The sequence below is a fragment of the Eleginops maclovinus genome, chromosome 20 (genome assembly GCF_036324505.1).
Source record: "Eleginops maclovinus isolate JMC-PN-2008 ecotype Puerto Natales chromosome 20, JC_Emac_rtc_rv5, whole genome shotgun sequence".
Taxonomy (NCBI): Eukaryota; Metazoa; Chordata; class Actinopteri; order Perciformes; family Eleginopidae; genus Eleginops; species Eleginops maclovinus.
Window position 1 is genome coordinate 20619603 of NC_086368.1, and position 22078 is coordinate 20641680.

At 38.3% G+C, this 22078-nt stretch overlaps 1 protein-coding gene across 2 annotated transcripts in view; it reads right to left on the reverse strand.

Annotated features, from left to right (window-relative positions):
• Positions 1 to 4253: 4253 nt before the first annotated feature.
• cpne5b (copine Vb) overlaps positions 4254 to 22078 on the reverse strand; it is a 106315-nt gene continuing 88490 nt past the window's right edge. For both annotated transcript variants that reach the window (XM_063912066.1, XM_063912065.1), the window contains 7 exons: positions 20098 to 20144; positions 16715 to 16896; positions 16349 to 16476; positions 15090 to 15192; positions 10192 to 10249; positions 9524 to 9597; positions 4254 to 8569 (listed from right to left, as the gene is read on the reverse strand). In XM_063912066.1, the coding sequence (XP_063768136.1) occupies positions 8384 to 8569; positions 9524 to 9597; positions 10192 to 10249; positions 15090 to 15192; positions 16349 to 16476; positions 16715 to 16896; positions 20098 to 20144 (778 nt within the window). In that variant the 3' untranslated portion in view covers positions 4254 to 8383. The remainder of the gene's footprint in view (positions 8570 to 9523; positions 9598 to 10191; positions 10250 to 15089; positions 15193 to 16348; positions 16477 to 16714; positions 16897 to 20097; positions 20145 to 22078) is intronic.

Here is a 22078-nt window from a genome sequence, read left to right on the forward strand (position 1 = left end):
CGCGACCTTGTTCTTTCGGTCATGACCCATCCTTCATGACCATAGGTGAGGGTAGGAACGAAAATGGCCCGGTAGACCGAGAGCTTTGCCTTCTGGCTCCGCTCTATTTTCATCAAAACGGTGCGGTAAAGCGACTGCAGTACCGCTCCCGCTGCTCCATTGTTCCCTCACTCGTGAACAAGGCCCCGAGATACTTGAACTCCTTCACTTAAGGTAAGGCCTCATTGCCTACTTGGGACAGAATGTAATTCTTTATTTTACTACTTTATCATTTGGTTAAAACATTCAAAGTGACCTTTAAAATAAAAACAACATCAAATTATGAGATGATCATTTATCAACCTTATCATTTAATTAAATCTAAAAAAAATTGGCATTAGAGGTAAATTGTTTATTTCACAAATGAACGGCAAGTTGGCAACAACAGGGATGTCCTTCTTCCACTAAACTGTGCCTGTGAACACACAAATGATGGTATTAAAAAACACTGCTCTCTTTTCCAAGTTCATCAAACTTTTGAATTTAATTCAGGGTTTGGCTTTATTGATGAGGGCTTGAAGAGGTTTATGCAATTAAGCACATATGCAAAAACCAGAACCAACATTCAATCCAATCCTATCCCAACCTATGCTGTTGTAGTATACAAATATAAAATTCATAACACTCTGTCCTGAAAACAGAAACCAGAGTAACCAGGATGACAGTTTGTATCAAAGTCAAGAGAAACACTTTGAAATGCCTAATGGAAATGAATTTTGCAACATGAATCAATCTTATACCTTCTGGTCCTGCAGCCGCTACCCAACCCTTGATAAGAGCTTTCTCTGCATGAAATTCCTGTGCAGCAGGGCCATGAACTGTGATGTGCAGAAAGCTTAGCATGTAGTTAGACAAAAAATATCTCCAGTCTGACATAATTCTCTTCATGCTGGAGAATCCACGCCCGCAGCAAGATGAGCTCATGCGGGATCAACACTTTTGTGATCTTCACTGTGACCTCCGTGTGCTCAAACTGGTCTCCCCTCCAACAGCATCCTAAAGCAGCCGCTGACACAGCACCTGGGGTTCAAGGTACCTGTAGCTAAACAGAGCCTTTCAGGTCAGGACTCTCTCTAGACTGCCGTGACAAAAATAAAGCCCCCACATATTGTAAGCAGGGGTGGGAACTATAGTTAAATCTTTCACCGTGGTATATGTCATTTTTTATCGCAATACTATACTTGTTCTGTTTATCCAATTCAAGAAATGGATTCAAAAGAACCTGATTGTAATGCAGCAAAAGTAATATACTTTTCTTTGGATTATAATTTGTGTCAAACATATGGAATGTTTACTACGAAATTGAAAATGTGTAACCTCCCATATAACATGGGTGTACATTATTCACATTAAAGATATTGCTTAAAATATAATCACAGCACCATTTATTCAGATTAATATTTATAAGATTTTCAATAATGGTACAAACTATCTTAACAATTTTGCATAGGCCTGAAATAAATAACACAATTGAATGATACATTTCTATGAATTAATGAATAATGTTCATAAAGCAAAATAACGTTTACTGACTTGCATTGCTACAATTTACCTTGTTGTACCTGTTTATAGTCCATCAGAGACCATCTGCAAGGTCAGCCGATCCCTCTGAAAACAGGCGAGCTGCTTCAGCTCTTGAAGAATGTCCAACATGAAGTGAACATTACTATCTTGTACTGTGTCAGGGACCAAAGCCTTACAGAGTGGTAGTACTGCTTGTAAACATCATTTAGTGTCTCCTCCAGTTCAGCCAGCAGAGGCACTAATTTGATGCTGTCAAGTGCTGAAAGCTCCAGGCATACCATTGTTTGAGCTTCCACTCCATTTTGAACTCGGATGAGCCATTAAATGCTGAAGCCAGCCATCTGGGATTTTAAGTCTTGCTCTTTCAGGCCCACACTCTTCAAATCAACAAAGCATCAAAGATGCCTTGGCTGTAGGCAGGCTTCAATAAAACAATGTCTGCAAAATGATTCACTGTTTTCAGTCTTTCACCTATTTCATGTAGCCATCCTCTGGTCTTTCTCAGGGCGGTTAACACTGGAATTGGACTTTGACGGAGAACAAAAGTGTTTTTTAGTTTCTCCGCCAGGTTATTCTTGGATTGACCCTATGCCTTGACAAAAATGCAGTTTGTTTTGTTCATTATTTTCCCCCAAAATGATTGTAATTCTTAGCCTTTAAGCCTTGTTTATTTAATCTGTGTAAAACACAAATGCAAAAGTGAGCAGTAATTTCAAAAGGTCTAGTTGTTGCTATGATGTTAGGCATTTAGAGGAAACTACTGAAAGTGACTCTCACCTGGCAAGAAATATTCAAGAGCATAAAACAATATTGTGTTTTTTTAAATTCACATATTATGGGTTAAATGAACAAGGAATATTTTTGGATTGTTTATGCTAAGCTATGCTAACCAGCGGCAAGCAAGGATGTGACCACTGCCTTTTTGTTTTAGTTTACAAACCTTAACAGAACACACAGATAATGTAAACAATGGATGACCATTGGCAATGAATATTCTGCTGACACAGTGTAGTTAATATGAACTTGACTTGTGGTTGACATACAATTCGGTGGCATTATGTTTCCTAAAACGTATGTCTTATAATTAAATATAGTTGGAGACCAGGCTGTTACTGAAAGTTTGAGATTTCTTTACTTTTTTAACCAGAGGTTTTTGTTTCTCTTTGAGAACTTTGCATTCCAAATTTATTGTGAGAGCAAATGTAACATGGCCGTGGACTGCATGCATTTGATTGCAGGAGAAATTTAGCACAGGTGAATTAAGAGGACTACTGTGCGGCATACTTCTTTTTATACAGAAGTTAGTTGGATATCATTTCATTGGTTTCAGCCAGTCTGAATTATTGTCTACTCTCTCGGAAAATGTGTAAGTCACTGTTTTGCTTACATTTCCTCTTGACCTAAAAACTAAACTTCGGAAATATCTCAAGTGTGTTTAGGTGTCTGTATTCCTCCCAGCAAATTCCAATTGAAATGTGGCCAGGCAAGTCCAATTGTACAGCACCATGAATAAGAAGTGGATGTTTTAATGACAGCTTTTCTCGGGCTAAATGTATTTATTCCTTTTTTTGTCCATGGAGCATACATCGCTTTCGATGTTCACAGAATGTACTGCAGAGAGGCTACTGTCGGCTGAAGTGGAAATATATATATCAATTTATATATATATTTATATTTTACATTTAGTTTTGGGATTGATTCAGATCTATGACAGCTGTCATCCCTTTCACCATAGTCTGTAGAGACAGGCTGAACATAATGAAACTGAATAATTTAAGGACCAAACTTATATGCGCTGTTAGAGAAAGTTTTCTCCCATTCTCAGTACTCGGTCTCAGAGATACAGGAAGAAACTTGGAAATCTACACCGCTTGTATGTCTTGTACTTTGTCTAAAAAACAATCTGCAGAGACCATTGAAGAGCGATGGTGCTGCAATTAAGACCATATTTGCATTCCGAAAACAGTGCCTTTGTCCTTAAAATGATTTTTTTTTTTTTACATTTTTCTCTAGATTTAATGAACTCATACGTTTTCTTACTTATCAAACCTTCAATTGTCCTCCATTGATGTTAAACTATCCATCATTTAATGAATATTGAGGACATATGGAGAGTAAGGCATTGGTTTTACTGTGCACAGATGGTTTTGCAACATTAAGTGTCTTAGATGTTAAGAAGGAAGCATCACAATCATTATGTTTCTACATTTATTCTGTTATTTTTGACTTTAAACTGTTGTTGCAGTTTATTCCAGTTTGATACAGAGTATGATAGCTTTCATTTCAGCAAATACATGCATTGGAAATTCTGAGCGCCACTAATTACAGATAACAAAGTTAAATGCAAAGGAGGGACATAAAGTATGGTTCACTACATTACAGGTAGACTATAAGGGTTATAAATAGCATAAATCCACCTGTATTCAGATTTAAGATAGAACTGATATAAGGACTTATATTGATAAAGGCAAACATAACCTTTCATTTAGAGATGTTTGCCAATTATAACTCATGAAAATAATCCTTTCATTGTTCTGCATCTTGCCCTGATTGAAATGACCTATTTAGAATGACAGCAGCAGTCTGTACTGCACCACCCGTTGTCTCATTATCTAAGCTATATTCCAATGTAATCGTAAAATCAAAAGAATAGTTATTATTAATACAATAAGTTTATTCATGTACTCAGTAGTTTCTATAAAAGGGTGATAAGAACAAGATAACATTTCTAAACATGAAGTAATAGGAGGGATAGTTTAATGTACACTAAGTAATTTTTTATTCATAAAAATAGGTGTTTACAATCTCCTGTGGTGATTTTAAAGAAGATATACCAAATGTCTTATTCCTAAGGGAGAAAAATGCGGAAAATGTACATTAAAACCACCTGTATAACACAACAAGTTAGCCCTTTGAGGCTTATTTGACATTGTTTTGTATCGTACATGCAGCTTTGTTATGTGATCAATGTTTATACGGAGTTTCCCTTGAGCAGTTTCTACTTTTGTCTTACCAGCACCCAGCAGCTTGACATTTAAAATCAACCTCATTGACCCTATTTTTAAGTAACAAATTAAAACACTGACTACTGAAATCAAAGTATAACGCTCCAAGAACTTTTATAAAAGTAGTCATTTTTAATTAGTTTTCAGTTAAGGCAATCCAATACAAAGCATTTCACAACCCACCATATGACAATAATCATGTACAATTAAAAAACCCCATTTAAAGGAAAGTAGGGAGTCATGCAAATCAGAGAACTCAAGAAATTGTGAGATAAGACAAATAATAATAATAAACAAAGTGTTAACTGTAACATGCTAATTAGGCTACAGTTTTTAAGCACTGGTGAGACAAGAAATGTTTGGAGAACCAGGCACAAGAGAGAAGAAACAGCAAACAGTCCACAGAGCTTACTGCCAAGTTTGGCACTGACATGCATGAAATCTGGCTGGGCTGGTTCCTATTATACAGATGGGGCACTCTTTGTCAACGTACCCCAAGAAAACATGCAGTCAATCCATCGCAGTAACAAGTCAGGGGGTCAAGAAGTCACCATAATGACATAGATGACAGGAGCAATGGCTTTTCATACATATAACTCCAAAAATAAATAGATATCTTCAATACAGTTATAGTCCCAAAAATATATAAAACATATACAGTGAGCACTCCTTGCAAGGATAAAGTGCCTCCAGGATCTGTATGCAAACCTGCTGTTGATACACTTTACATTCTAATACAAGTCCATTCTTATCTTTTCACCCATAACCGTTTCCCCTCTTACACCACCTAACAATATACAAGCAAATAACTGTTTTCCATTTTGACCTCTATGAAATAATTCTCTCCTCAACCAAAGAGCCATACTCACCCGCCTGGCTGCTATTCAGTACAAGACATAATCAGATGCAGTGACTCCCTTCCAGATTTTTAAGGCCTTTTAGTTTGCTACATTAGACACTTGAAAATAACCTTTTGAGCTGGGAATAATTATGCCTCGCTTTGTCAGTTTTAAAGGGAAGGGCACCTTTTAGAGTCTATTATAATTGTAGCCTTGTTTTTGTGTTTGTTTACACTCTACATCAATGAGGGGCACATGAAGGTCAAGTTTGTAAACAAAACCAAGTGAAATTGAAATAATGATGCTAAAAGAAGAGAAAGGGCTGTGTCAAAGATGAAAAAAGTAAAACTTCGATTTTGAATTTGTTCTGTGATGCTTAAAAAAACCACACCAAAAAAAAAAACGGTTATGCTGACAGCTGTGTGAGTCTTCACTTGGACAAATCAGAGTCAGACTACCTTTATTTGTCCCGCAGGGAGACTTTGAGCTAAATGCTAACATCAACATGCTTAAAATGACAGGGTGTGTTGATGACTAGTGTTTACCATGTTCACAGTCTTCCTTTAGTTTGTTAGCATGTTAAAATTTGCTGTAAATTTCGACCCGATGATGTTTCAGAGAGTAACCACAGTCATGAGGACACATCTTCTAGGGATGTTGACGACGGGAAAATTATCTATTAAAAACCCATCCAATAGTTGTTGAGATATTGATCCCTATTTAAGTCATGAATAACATGCATGCCATGAAAATACCACTTTATTATTCAAAATGGTTATGCTTACCTTCAAAAGTAGAGAGGTTAATGTTGTGACTAGTGTTGTATGTCACTGTTAACATGAACAACTGGAAATAAAAATTGTTTCTGCAACATGAGCAGAGATCCTATGTGATTTGTCAGATGGGAGGCATGATGGGAGAGAATAATTGAGTATTTGTATTCTGAACTTTCTTTAAAAGATTCTGAATGGATCATTTTCTTTACATTTTGACTGTATGACATGTCTCAATGTTGATAAGGTAAAATCATAGGGCTGTTGAGGATGGTTGTTGCGCCATTGTGCCGAGATGAATCTCAAACAAGAAGCTTTTGTTTCTGATTTGATAACATTTTATTTGCCACCTGAAAGCCAGTTTGTTTTCGTTTCCTTACAGTAAGCAACGTCACAGATGGTGGGAGGCTACAGAAAGCCAAACTAAGATTAGCACAAAATGATCCCCCTTCACCCTGTGGTATTGACGGGTTTGTTAATGTGTTTACACTTGAGATAATTACTTTTGTACTGAATGTAATGAGCATGAATCCCAAAGCTCTCGAGACCAGTTGTGAACTGTCTCCCACCAGAGACTTGAAATGTACTGTGCCACGACTGGGCTGTATGAGATGTAAATCCCCAGGGAGCAACACTGGCTGTGATCGCACAGACTTGCAGTGTGGATCCATGATGATGGGGGTTAGAGACTGCTGATGCATGGCCTTTGGGGGCTTACAGATTTCTGCTTATGGAGTGTCTGGGTTGCCTCAGTGGTGTGTTTGGGATCGTATCAGGGCAGTTTAACCCCCTATTGGGCCCTCAGGTAAGAATAATATCCAGTGTTCCTAGTTTGACCTGCTACCATCTGCCCTTGTTTGCTGTGTTTCACTTAGTTGTATTGTGGATGTATTAAATGAATTGTATTAATATTACATGAATCAGCTGAAAGGAATGAGATTGTGGCACAAGGCCTCTTGAAGATCAAAGACCCTCACTGTCGTTGTGCTTTAGTTGTCCATATTACCAAAAAGTGGCATTTAGTCAAATTACACCAAGGTAAAGTGGAACTGTTGCCTGCATTTCTAGATTAGTTATCCGGATATAAATGATATTTTTCACATGTTTTGTTATGTCTTTTACTTACTGTATAAGGTAATGCCTGTTATAATTCTTGAATGCTACATAACCATATTTGTGGATAAAAAACTAAACCAGGGTTATGATTACATTATTAATGTTCCTTTTGTTCAGATGTCTTCTTTGTGATTGGAATTTATCCTTGCTGAATGTGAACCTCAAACAAGCCTGAGCAATATTTTATGTTGAATTGCAGGAGCAGTACAAATATATTTGATTTGTATGAATACATTGTGTACTTTTCTTTAGAAACAGTGACCATCAGCTCTCAAAATGATTAAATATGATTGATAGCATCGTACTAAGCTTGTCCTTGGTAGAGAGACAGGTTGTGCTTTTTATATGCAATCGCTCAAATAATTGGTGACCACTTCAAAACATATCCATCAAATGTCCATGCCACTCTAAATAACACTGGAGAATAAATATACTGGGATATGGGGAATAAACTTCTCATACAACATGCTGATATAAACACTTACCTACCAAAGAAGAGAAGAGGAGACACCTCATGGTAGAAAAGCCTGATTAATGTTAATAATAAACTGTCTTCCATCATAACCAATGCATTAGCAGATATGTAGATACTCCCCAAATATAAAAAAAACGTATTCCAGAAGGGAAAAGGTGCCTAAAAAATATCACCGTGTTAGGCCACACCAATGACTGACGAGCAAGGCTTAGGTCAAAGTTCACATGTCCTGATACAATTAGAGAAACAACCACAGACAGGCACAAGTTTTAACCACAACATGACCTCTTTGAACCAACCTGCTGTCAGATTAGATGTGGAACAGTCACTGCCTCAGTGTTGGACTAAAAGGCTTTCAGCAACGACTCCTGCTAAGTTTGAGCCTCTTATTAAGAGAAATCATCCAAATGAATATAGCACAGAAAAACAAACCAAATAAAAAAAAAATAAGTTGGCTCAAGTTGTCACCGGGAGGATACGGCTCAAAATTCATCTTCAATTTCCTGTCATGTCATCCCCTGTTTGCGCCATAGCACAGGAGGGAGAGTTCCCACTGGACTCTAGAGTGGCTGCTGCATGCTGTCAGTCCTCAGTGAAGCCAAGAGGAGGGCTTCAGATCAATGTGTGGTGGTGTCCAGGCGGTGTGTAGGGAGGCGGCGCTGGATTGGGTTTGATCCCCCGACTCTTCATGTAAGAGATGAACTGATCTGGGATCTCTGCTAGCACGTCCTTAGCGAGCCGCGCCATGCTTAACACATGGTTGCCTGTCCGGTCCATATAATCTCTAAAGGGAACAAACTGAGGAAGAAAATGGAATATGAATTTACTTGCATACAGTAGTAACTTGACAACATATCATTTCCTCTGCCTATATAGCATAATTCCATTTTAGGGTCATTGTAGTTGTAGTGATTCATGAGGCTCTAAATACTTTATGACAATGTACAGAAGTGTTTTTTCTAAATTGGGAGATCCAGAGGGCTCATGTTTAAGCCCCTATGTTAGTCAACATTTGCCATGGTCTGTAAGCCTGGGTATGCTGATCTGTCACTAATCCTGTGCTCTGGCTCCCCTCAGGAGTCAGAGGAAATAAATGTGCTTATAAAGAACAGAAAAGATAAGTTTTCCTTCTAGGGTTTGATAATTGACTCGTGATTTTCTTTAATTTTGTATTATTTCTCACAGCACAGACACGCTTTTCCGCACAAAACACACAAACCCTGAAATATCTGCTATAAAAAACATTTGGATACTCCGCACATTGTCCTTTGCCAACATAATTCTGTGTAGTTTTGACACTACAGCGAGGAAAAAGTAGATGAGTCAGCCGAAAAACCTGTGCCCAGAGTGTCCTAGCGTGACAACTAATATTAAACTTTCTAGCATACTGGTCTCTATTGAAATTCACTCACAGATGTCCTAATCTGTTAGAAGTGCCAGTGCCAGCAGATGGTCTTTTTGTCAGAGACAGACATTTTTAATGTGCCGCATAACTGAGGCAACCGCATGCATGCAAAAGGCTAATATAAAAATAAGACACAACACATACTGGAAATCACTGTTGATTATTTCTGGTGATCTAAGATCTAAGATAAGAGTGCATTAACTTAAGCTTGTTTCATATTTATAGACAGTATTCCCTTGACATTGTTGAGTAATTCTTGAAATACAGTGATTTGGTTTTTCCAGTTACTGCTGTCCTTGTGCAGAGAACACATTCAAAGCGCCTTTCATGCTGTAAAGGGCAGTCACCTGAACAATGTCTCTCTCTGCCAGTTTCCCCCGGGACGAGACCCGGATGTCATCACCATCCAGCTCCACCATAGCTGGAAGACACAAATTCACACACTGATGCATGGATGAGCACACACATGCACACATGAGAACTAAGGGCAGAAACTAGGTTGATACAAACGCTACTGATGCTCAAGTTTATCCTATATAATATAAATAGAGCATCTTTTTACTTCAGCCTTAGTAAATGGGAAAGGGTGGTGAGCTGTAATCTGTCTTTATTGCATGTCTAATCAACTAATAAGTCCTTTAATAAAGCCTCTGTGCAATTTAGGATAATCTGTTCTAAACACTGCAAACCCAGCAATTAACCTCAGCCATTTCTTCTGCAATAATGCCTGCAGCCACCCACGCAATCCCTTCTCCACTGATGTAAATGAGTTTGTACAGTTATTTTCTCTCTGGTGTTTATCTGAATTGGTGCGCTGGCTGTAACAGCAATGGACTGATAGTTGTAAGAATTAAAATATCAATTATTGACCCATATTTTAATACGTTTAACTGTCTTCATTTATGGCATAAAAGCTTTCAGAATACTTGACGTCTTGTATGTGCCTGCCAAAAGAAACTAACCAAAATAGTTCATTTTTAGTCCATGAAGCAGTGAAAAATTGAAGGCAGCATACCGTCAAACTCTGCCTGACCAACACCAACTATGATGATGGACATGGGAAGCTTGGCACCCTAAGGAGGAATAAAAAAGAATAAATATTGAAAACAACGACAGAAACTGGTCCACATCACCACTGACCTGAATCGATCGTTATACTTGATGCGTCTACAGACATTATAGCAGTAACATGCTCACCAACACATATTACAACCTTGTTAATGTTTTGTTTCACACCTAAATGATCTGGATGACCTTTAAGTAAGACAAGTCCTCCAAAGAGACAGGAAGTCAGAGAAGGACAGCCTAACGGGAAAAGCATTTCCACAGAAACTTGTTGTTGTCTCTGGTTTACTTATCCCAAAGGTTTTATGTACTGGAATCCATTTTTTTCCTCAAGAATGCTCCCCTGCACTTATCTCAGGATGACACACAATGAACACTGGTTATCAGGCTGGGGAGAGGAGATTAAACTCTCTGACAACACTAACTGCATCCCCTGAGATACCAGCATGACATGTCAGCTGTTTTCATGGCTAAAAAAACTATCCAATTTTGATTGTATTCAATATTTTCACTTATTACACCTTAATAAGCTGGTTAAGGCTAAAAGGAGACATTTCTTCACCTTTGTCAGGTCAAACAGTAGATGGCAGGTGTGGCATTTGTGAGCTGGGAGAGGAGGGAGAGGGAGGAGGCGCCAACTTCAATCAGTAAAGCGACTTTCCTCAGTCACCTGCTCAGCCACTCCCAAGCCTCACCTCTAACAGGATATCAGCTTTATTCCAGTCAAACCGCAAAGTATATCATTATGATGACAAATCGTGTAGGTGTAGGGCTGGAAAATAACTATGTTCCCTATCTTGTGGCATGTTAGCATATTTATAGTTGCAGGTATTTGAAACAGTTGGACAACCTAAAATGTTTACCTGATGATACATATGGATGGGTAAAGTATAGGATCAGCTATGTCAATAACATTTTCCCTGAGAGGAGACGCACATTTCTGTACCAGAATTATACTAACAATGTAGTGCTTTTCCATTTGGGAGATGTTTGTATGTGACTATGTAAGTGAAATGTTTAAGCTTCTGGTGTTACTGGATGAAATGGTAAGGTATAATCACCAGTGTCAGTAGGGTATATCATCTGGGGTACATGAATGTTTGTTTAAAATATTATGGCCACCTAGTCCAATAGTTGTTGAGACATTACTGGACCAAGACTTTGTCTGACATAATTCATATCAGTTTAACATCCATTCAATTATTTTTTAAATGTACAGTAATTCACATTTGTTTTAGATTAACTGATGTCATAAATCAATACATATATTTATTTCAGCCAAACCAGCCCTAGTAACTATATGCCTAACCACTGTGGGGTGTGTTCATTTTGTCCCATCAAAAAGCTAATCAGCATCATTCTGTCTCTGAAAGATCGTTTTGAAAACAGTAGAAAAGTTTTAATTGTCAATCTTGTCACAAGTGATGTTCTCTGCATCCTGTTGAGACTGCATAGCACTTTGAAAGGCTACGTTGGTGTCTTGGTTGGTGGTCAAAAGCCTCTATCACGTATAATCAGTTTTTATGCATCCACATATTTTCACAAAGCAGTAATAATGAGCACAGATTTATCTGCGTCACAACACAAATGTACCGTGGAAAATCAGGCAACCTCTTTTGCCATGTGGGTGAGAGCAGTTTCTGTCGACACAAGGTCAGCCGCAGCATGATTATCAGTGTTCAACACAACTCCTCAGTGCCTGTCCTCCCACACACATGCACACACTAAAAATCACACTTGCACATATATACGCGCACATCAAATGGCACCAAAAATAACCTGGCAATCCACCGTGGCCCACTTTTCTCCTGTCACTTTGACTGACAGTGGAAATCCAGTTTAATGAGCCAACAAAACACAGCATCAATAAACTCCGACAACTCACTCAACATGAGCTTCTTAGAGCCAAATGTCATGCGGGTGCATGCTTTGATGGTGTTTGTTCTTGATTATGCTGCTGTGCGCATGCAAAAACTAACAGGGTTTATGGATATACGTTGGGGAGGTGACCGTCCTGTCAGTACTGGGGGTCACCTCAGTCACTTGACCATCTCTCATCTTATTGGCTGCCTCAGAGCTCGTCTCAGAGAAAAGCTCAATGCATCAGATTGAGGACACTTATCTAGCCAAGTAAAAATATAAACACATCCATTTGCAAGAATTGAACCTCAGGAATAACAGTCACTGTCACATGTTGACAGCCTGTGTAAAGTAAAAAATATTTTGAAAATAAATATCATGTTTCAGAATACCTTCTTAATTATATCACACGCTTTACTATCCACACACTTTAAATGTATCCATGAAAGTCTACATTTTTAGTCAATCTTCTCAGTAAATGTTAAGTTGCACTGCTTTAATGATTTTACTTTGATTACTTTAATCTTTTAATAAGTTTGATTACATTCATTCACTCAAGGATGACAGACTTCTACTCAGACAGCCCGCTTTTTTAAAATTAGTTTTTTAATATAACAGAAAATGTTAGATATCCTCCTTGCTAATTAACACAAAATATGATGGTGGAGATAAAAACCTTCATTAAACAGAGATTGCCAATTAAAGTGCAGTAAACAAATGTCAAGATGGCCCTGTTTTTGTGAAGGCTAACTTTTAAACATTAATGTAGCGTGTGAGAAGATTCTTCTTTAAAATGTGCTCCTTTTTGATTTATTCATATTTAGCCTCAGTGTTTTTGCTCAATATAATGTAAGCCATCTGATTAAAGCTAGTTTGCTAACAGTCTACAACTTAAATCAGCCGACAGTTGTAATGTCAGATGGTAAAATTGATAGTTGCTTGTTATAAATGGAATGCTGCCTCTGTCCATCATCGTTTCTATAATTGTCATATGTGCTGTGCAAAAATGAAAAGCCTGATGGACGAAGCAACTGTATTCAAGTGAGTGAAGCAATAATTATATTATATATTTAAAAAAATGCTTAGTACATTGAGGAAAGTGGAAATGTAGAGTCAAGGCAGTATCATATCATGAATTTGGATCCTGCCAGAATCCTTTATGAGCAAGCTGAATAGTTTATACAGAGCAATGGTCTATTATTAAGGAGAGATATGCACCGTAGTGGCTGTTCCTTAGGTATTCCATTACTTAATACAAAAAAAACCCTGCAACCTATTGTGAAGCAAATGGCGTCGAAGCGGTTGTGAAGGGAAGTACTTTTGGTGGGCCTGACAATAAAGGGATGAAGAACAAAGCACTGGCGGAGAACAGGTGGAAGATGTGAAATGAAAGGAATCGGAAGGCAAGGATTGTGGTGACAGAAGTATGTGGAGAGAGCAGATGAACAGATTTAGATCTGGTAGATGAAGAGAGATGAAAAAAAGTCTTTGCATTTTGGAGCGACGGCTCATCAGAGAAAAAGACAACGAGAAAGTGGATATGAATATGGACACGAGCCGTGAGCAGAGGAGGGGGATGCTGAGTGACTGACAGCTGGATTTCTGTTTCGACTGATAATCTACTTTTTGTTCCACATGGGTGAATATTACTGGGAACATGAACACATCGACCGAAAAATTGAAAAATGCATGAACATAAAGAGTCAACATACATAGTGCACATTCAGGACACCTCTCACTTTCTTGAAGTTACCTTCCAGCCTGAATAAGTATGAGGAAAGACTTTTATATAACCTCTCAGCAGTGTGTCCTCCCTCTGCCCGGATCCGTGGAGAGTTAAAGGGAAAGCAGTGGAAGCATCAGCAGAGTGGAGGCAGTGAGATAGAGCAGCAGGCAAGATCTTAAAAGGAAGGTGTGGCTGTTCTAATGTTTTGACTAACAGTCGCAAATTCCCTTTAAATCCAGTCTGCTGGGAGTTCTGTGCCTGCGGGGTGCTGATTAGGAGGAAGACGAAGAAAGGAAGAGACCAAGGAAGAGGAAAGGAAAAGGAAGCCAACTACTATTTAAAGCTGGGAGGGAACAACAGATTCAGGGCAAGGTTTTGGGAAAGCTCAAAGGAAGAAAGCACAATAATGAGAGAAAAACATAACCTTGGTGTTGCGCTTTCTGAGTTGTCAGGTTAATTATTAGTTTATAAAATAATTTCACTCTTTCAGAAACAAATACCAGCTATGTGAAGCCATGATGGCAATCCTTTTGCTTTACAGATTATAGAACAACTGTCAATCAATCGTTCGCTGTTTGAATCAGAGTGACAACCATAATGGACATCTATGCTACATATTTTTGTCTGAGAGTGAACTAAGCCAAGGCACAGTATTGCAAGGGCTAACAGAAATCATTGCTATTGGTGGAAAAATTAGACTCAAATTTGATTAATCGATACTGAATAATCTATAGTTGCCTGAAGTTAGTACAATTGTTATGATGATTTTAAGGATTAGTGTAACATTTTGGCAAATACATTTTTTGCGTATAATTACCTGAAAAGATACCACTCATGTCTCTGGGTCAGGCAAGCTTGAGAAACGATAAGCCTCGCACTGTCTAAACAATCCACCTTCCAGCATCGTGCAGTAATTAACACCTTTCATTTCATTTGTTTAATATGTATAACATCTGAAGGGTAAAACCCAACATGTGTGGTTTTATTGGGGATTATCTGCTGGGCTATTACTTGGTTGGGTGGGATTAGTCAATTTTTAGAGCGTTGTCTTCATTATTTGCCAGACAATCCTTATTTGTTTTCTTTAGATAAAGTCAATCCAGCCTGTTTCACTGTGTTTAAGAGTTTATACTGAACTAAGCTCACTGCTGGTGACTTTATATTATCCTACAGCGTCTTTTCATTGAATTTTTTCCAAATCATACCAGGTGAAACGTATATCATGCAGTAAATCTCTGGGTCTGTTCCTTTTCCATTCTTACATTTACAATGGCCTCTTTGGTCTGGGCCATATCGGAAATGACGCCGTCTGTGATGATGAGGAGCACAAAGTACTGAGAGCCGTCCTGCACCGCCGCTGCATACCTATGTGCGCACACACACACAAACACAGGCAGAATTAGTTGTATAACCTCTTTAATTCAGGGACAGATCTGATTTTAGGATTTGTTGATGGGTTTCTCTGATCATTGCTGTGGAAAATAACTTATCATGCACTCTCCACTAAATGTATTAGACATTGTCTTTGGCATTAAAATGCCTCACAAATACACAGTGATCAGCCAACAACTCAGGTTTAATACAAAGCTAGTTTGCTCTTCTTGATTCATAGATTAACACCCTTTGTTAACAATCTCTTTTTACATGAGGTCACCTTTTGAAATGCTAAATAAGGGTTTTGTATTCTCACTGTTATGGCTCCCGGCTGCAGTTTGAAAAGTGAGATTCCATTTTTTATCAGAATGACATTTTTAATTAAAATGGAGCCATGGTGTGATCAGATGGAGAATTGTTTGGATATGGCTCAACAAATGAGAGGGAGAGGAAAGCCAAGGCAGTGGGTGTCGGGGACAAAACACTCAGATCCTTTTTATTGCAATGGTATGTGAGTATATTTTAATGACATCAGCCTTATTTGTCCCATCAGTTACATCTACAACTATTTCAAAAGCTGTCAGATAAATCTAAACATTCAAATTCAAACATCTCGCATTGTGTTTGTGGTGTCTAGCGGGACAGATGTTGTCTGGTCAGAGAAAACAGTAGCACAGGAAATTGAAGCCAACCGAGTCTGGCAGTGGGAGATCATAACTTGATCATTTGTATGCTAACATCGTGGCAAAAAGAATGTTTTTCTCCTTGATTGCTGATAATAAATGATATCATTGTTGTAGGTTTGTTGGATTTTTTTTTTAACAGTGTCTCTTGCTGTTTGCAGAAAAAGGTAAATACTCAAAACACCTTAAAATACATGTCTGAGAATTTCTGTTCTGTTTTATCATTGTCTTTTTAAGATTTGTATGGGGTTGATTGAGGATGAAACAAAACTAAAAATCTAAAAAGTCTTAAACAACACAATATTAGATCCAACCATATTTTGGAATGATGTTTTCCTGCTTTATTCACCTCTATTTACATTAAAGCACAAGTGAAAATAAAATGTGTAGTCTTGTCCTTGTTCCTTTGCCACTTTAATCGGTAACAAAGTAGAAGCTTGTGAGGAGATGCATTGTCCTCTCACCTGGCAACATGATTCACCACTGGAGCGAAGTTCGTTGGCCCGTACAGCTGCACTGTCTTCAGACTCTGGTGGTATGCCTCTAAGATCCCCTCAATACCGTTGCAGTACGGATTTTCCATGTTTCCATTCTGAGAAGGAGAAAACACTGAGAAAATCAATTTCATGGACAATGTGATTGCAATCATCAAACAAAGAAACACCAAGATCCTTATCAAAGTTATTAGATGTCATTTACTTGGTTCTCATTAACCGTGTCATGCACACAATCCATTACTTAGAATTAGCCACAGTATATTAGGAGATTCACTGGTAACATTTTGTACGCTGGAAATAAAGATCATGACGAAAAGGAGGGGTTGTCTTTACCAGAGGAAACTCGTGAGAAACTCTTCCGTCAGGGGGCAGTTTGGCTCCAAAGCCCAAAGCGGGGAACATCTTGTCACTGTCGTAGTCCTGAATTATCTCCCCAACAGCCTTCAGGGCCATGGCGTAGGCGTTCAGCTGGTAGGGATTCATGTAGTGCAGCGAAGTGGACTGGGAGGGGTTTCCTACGGACCCATCAATCAAACTCCAGGTCATTGTGGGTAATGAGGTATATATATATATAGATATATACTGTATATATTTATATATATATAGATATATACTGTATATATTTATATATATACTATATATATATACATACAGTGGTATGCAAAAGTTTGGGCACCCCTCTGAGATTTCATGACAATTTGCTTTTCCTTTATAATAGAAGATCACAGCAACAACATTTGTTTTCCTACAAAGATGTAGACGTTTTAGTGTTTTCCAGACCAAAATTCTTAGGGTAGCATTACATAGTTTTATTATAATAAAATAAAATGCAAAAAATGGGATGTGCAAAAGTTTGGGCACCCTTATAAATAGCATTCATTTCAACACCTGTATGGATTTATAGCTGACAGGTTGCTGCACAAAATTGCTTTGATTAGCTCATTAGACCTTCAATTACAAAGACAGGTGGAACCAATCATGAAAAAGGCTATTTAACATAGGTAATAGCTGGCTGTGCCTGGCCTAGGTTCTTTCTTAGGGAGTGGCAAGATGGGGACCTCAAAACAACTCTCCACTGACCTGAAAGCTAAGATAATCCAACATTATAAATTAGGAGAAGGGTACAAAAAATTATCTGACAGGTTTAAACTGTCTGTCTCCACAGTCAGAAACGTAGTTGTGAAATGGAAGGCCACAGGAACAGTCCGTGTGAAGGAAAGATGTGGTAGGCCGACAAAAATAGGGGAAAGGCACAGGCGAAGGATGGTGAAAATGGTCACAGAGAAGCCACAGACCACCTCCAGAGAACTACAACAACATCTGGCTGCTGATGGTGTAGTTGTTCACCGTTCCACAATCCAGCGTACTTTGCACCAGGAAGAGCTCATTGGAAGGGTGATGTGCAAAAAGCCTTTCCTGAGTGTTAATCACAAGAAGAGTCGCATGAGGTATGCAAAAGCACATCTGGACAAGCCAGAAGCATTTTGGAACAAAATACTGTGGTCTGATGAGACCAAGATTGAGTTATTTGGTCATAACATGAACAGGTATGCATGGCGAAAAAAACACACTGCATTCAATGAAAAGAACTTGTTGCCCACTGTAAAATTTGGTGGAGGATCTATCATGTTATGGGGCTGTGTGGCTAGCACAGGTACTGGAAAACTTGTTAAAGTTGAGGGCCACATGAATTCCTTACAGTACCAGGAGATTCTTGACAAGAATGTTCTAGAGTCAGTCACAAAGTTGAAGCTACGCCGGGGTTGGATTTTTCAGCAGGACAATGATCCTAAGCACCGATCAAAATCCACCAAGGAATTCATGCAGAAGCACAGGTACAATGTTCTGGAATGGCCATCCCAGTCCCCAGACCTTAACATCATTGAAAATGTATGGATTTATTTGAAGAAGGCTGTCCATGCACGGAGGCCAAGAAACCTGACTGAACTGGAGACGTTTTGTGTGGAAGAATGGGCCAAAATACCACCTGCCAGGCTTAAGGGACTTGTCTGTGGCTACAGGAGGCGTCTACAGGCCGTTATTGCAGCAAAAGGAGGCAATACTAAATATTAATGGAATTATTTCTTAGGGGTGCCCAAATTTATGCACATGCCTATTTTTGTTTGAATGCACATAAACATGTTTCTGTTTGACCAATAAAAGTTATTTCACTACTGAGATGTTTCTGTTACCATAAGGTATAACATATGTTAAAATGAAGTTGCTGCTTCAAAAGCTCAGCAAGTGACAAACTGATGCAGTGGTTTTCCTAAGGGGTGCCCAAACTTTTGCATACCACTGTAGATATACTGTATATATCTATATATATATAGATAGATATATACAGTATATATCTATCTATATAGATATAGATATATACTGTATATATCTATCTATATATGCAGTCAAGGATCACAATAAACATGATTCCTTAATTAAAGTTTTCATGTTATTAGGCTACCTTAAATCCAGGAAAGCCACTGTTATTAGCATTTAGGAAAGCTTGTCAATAACTGTGACCTTCTCATATATCCCCTTAATAATAAAGCATGCTGTCATTCAGTATTCACATTCAAGCTGTGATATTCTGAGTGTGTTAAGAAAATATTGTTGTCATAGCACCTAGTGAGGCTGTAGGTGACCTGTGCTCACCATCAGATTACTAGCACCTGCAGTTTGATATCTGAAATCCTGCTGTTTGCCTGCTCAGACTGTGTATGTAAATGTAATGTAATCTTATCTGTAGTCCAGACAGAGTTTAACAACAATTTGTGTGTCACCTTGACCAACCCCATGGTGGAAAACCTCTTTTTACATTTAATAATAAGGACTGAGACAATCACAGCGATGAGGAACGCTGTTCTGCTCAGTTTGACAAAGTGAGAGACTGAGTGAGAGACGGACAGACAGAGTCAGCATGAAAGCGTATTTTTTAGGTAAAAAGCTGGCAGGGCTTTTTGGATCACGCTGCCTTTCTAAAAGTTTCAGAGATACTAGAAGCAATAGGAGCGGCTGCACAGAAAATGGTGGTTAGCGTTTGGCTAGCTTGACATAGGAAGATCAAAAAAGTTTGGTAACCTGTAACTCCACAACATGTAGCTTCCTTTAGCTAATGAAATCCTTCTTGGCTTTCAAAGTAAAACTGGTTGTTAGAAATACAAGTGGTGAGCTTATTAGCCAGGCTAACATTTGAATCTTTGTCAGAGCAGATAAACATCACATTTAACACTTTAGCGATGGTGTTTTTGGTAGCTCATATAAAGACCCATGTACAACTTCTCCGTTGCCGTCTCGAACAGTTGCTGTTCCAAGGAAGTTTAAAAACAATCAATCTGAAAATTGGAAATTCCAGTATTCCTTTGATTATAGCTATTCGTTTGTCGATAAATCAATAGAATCATTGTTTTCAAGCATTTATTGGGAAAAGTATAGTGTAATAAGACTTAAGTGTTGTCCTTTTATGTCAAGCTTAGAGTGTTATTGTTTTATTGTATTCTTGCTGAAATGCCTTAACTTAGAGAGTATTGACGAAGCATTTAGGAGGAAAACCTATCCAGGAAAAGCTATCAATTATAGTGAAGATGTGTGTACATTATGTACGCTCGCAATGTGTGTTTGTCTGATTGATTCTAAAATCGGACATGCCACTATCAAAGAGCACAACTATCTATCCCTGCCTCCCCCTCCACACCCATTTTGTCGTTAGTATCACTCACCATTAGATGCTGTGAAATCAATGGCCACGGTGAAATTGATCTGCGTCCTACAAGAGGGATCAAGAGGAGAAGAAAACTCAACGGCGGAGACCAGACAGTTATGAAATAAGACAGGCCTCATGAAATACCAACGCACGCACGCACGCACGCACGCACGCACACGCACACGCACACTTTTTCTGATATGAGAAAGCTGATACCCCAAACAAAGGAACATCAAACACAAAAATAGCCAATTACTGTATCTCTTATTATGATATAGTTTCAAACAGATAAATATTTAATTGCCATTAGTTTTTTTTTCACCTCCTGTAAGACACAGGGTGCAGTCTCTCTATCGTCAAATATGATTTAGGTGATTACACTCTTATCTGACTCTCACCTCCCGGGAGAAGGCGTAGCAGGAGGTGCGGATGAGCCTTTGAGACACTGAGCAGTGTAACAAGCAATTGATGAAGCACTTAAGAGCAAATCATAATCCAATTTTCCCTGCTGATGAAGCACTTGCCTCTTCCTGCTAATTTACGACAATGAGACGAGGCCTTAGGGGCCCAAACGACATTCTCTCATTATATATGAGAGCGATCAGAGAGGAAGGTAAAAGAATGGTATTAAAGTGAAGGTGTAAAATATTTACATTAACCTTTCAGTTTGAGGGTTAATTTCACCTGCATAATGCATAAATTCATGACTGTGTAATTGTTGATAAAATGAGAATCCATTTCTTTTTTCTAATAGTTGATTCTTAGAATAATAATTTTACTAACATGGTTTCCCTAACTTAAAAAAAACAATAGCCACCTTTCTATCGATGGGTATCAATGGGTCTACTTTCTCTAACGGTCTTGCAACGACCACCAAACGTAACGAAAACGTACATATATATTAATTCCTATCATATTTAATTCATTTATAAGATAAGTCATCTTAAGATTGTCTTTTTAAATCCAACATTAAGGGAAAGAAACATCATCATAGATGCCGTGACCGCAGCAAATCCACCCCCGGCAAAATGCTTGCTAAAATATTTTTGATTGTACATTTTATTGGTGAACTCCACTTTGTGAGAAAAGGTGCTCATATATTTTGGCAGACTATTGCCCCGTCTGATTAACCCTGAATTTTCAAATCTGGCTGCAGTCTTGTTGTGCATAGTAGTTGAATCTTGTTACTTTCTTTCTTTCCTACCATCTCATGCCTCGCTTATTCACTTCTCTCCATTCTCTATGGCTAAGTGTGACAAAAATATAAACTTTTGCTCAACTTTAACTATCAATTCTTGAAAGCAATAGCACACTCTGCATTTGTTGTTTTAGCTTTTGGAACACTGCTTTATCTTAATTCAAGTTCTAGGGCTAATGTTATTTAGTGTATTAACAGGATATGAATGCATTGAACCATAATAAGCACAGAGTGATGGGCACTATCATTATATTCAAAGCATAATATGTCCTCTCATGCCTAACCACTGCACTCATGACAGATACTTTTGAGTTCTTTATAAGCCAAATTATTCCTGTTCTTTTTATGATTATGGTGGCTGTCAAATACGACATAAAAGCTTCTAGAGTACACTTTGCATCATGATGAAAGGAGTTACATCAAATTATACCGAAAAGTGCTTGAACAGCTACCCTAAAATACTTTTACTTTTGTTGTTTCTCAAGTTTTTTTGCCACAAAGTGCTTGGACAGTTTAAATGCCACATTTTCTTAACTTCCCTCAGTTTTGTACAGAGCTCCACATTTGCAAGATCCAACTCTTTAATGTGTCATAGTGCTAGAGTAATGTTAGGGCGTAGAGTGATGGGGATGATATTTTTGAAGTGAGGCCACTAAACCTTAAGGTTATTGTATCATAGATCAGCCAAAGCTAGGCACTGTCAGTGAAATCTGTCACACTTGTCAGCTCTGCCATAGCGCATAAGACCTATGATAGCCTACCCGCTGTGACGGGACAGTGGACATCAAAGCAGAGCCCA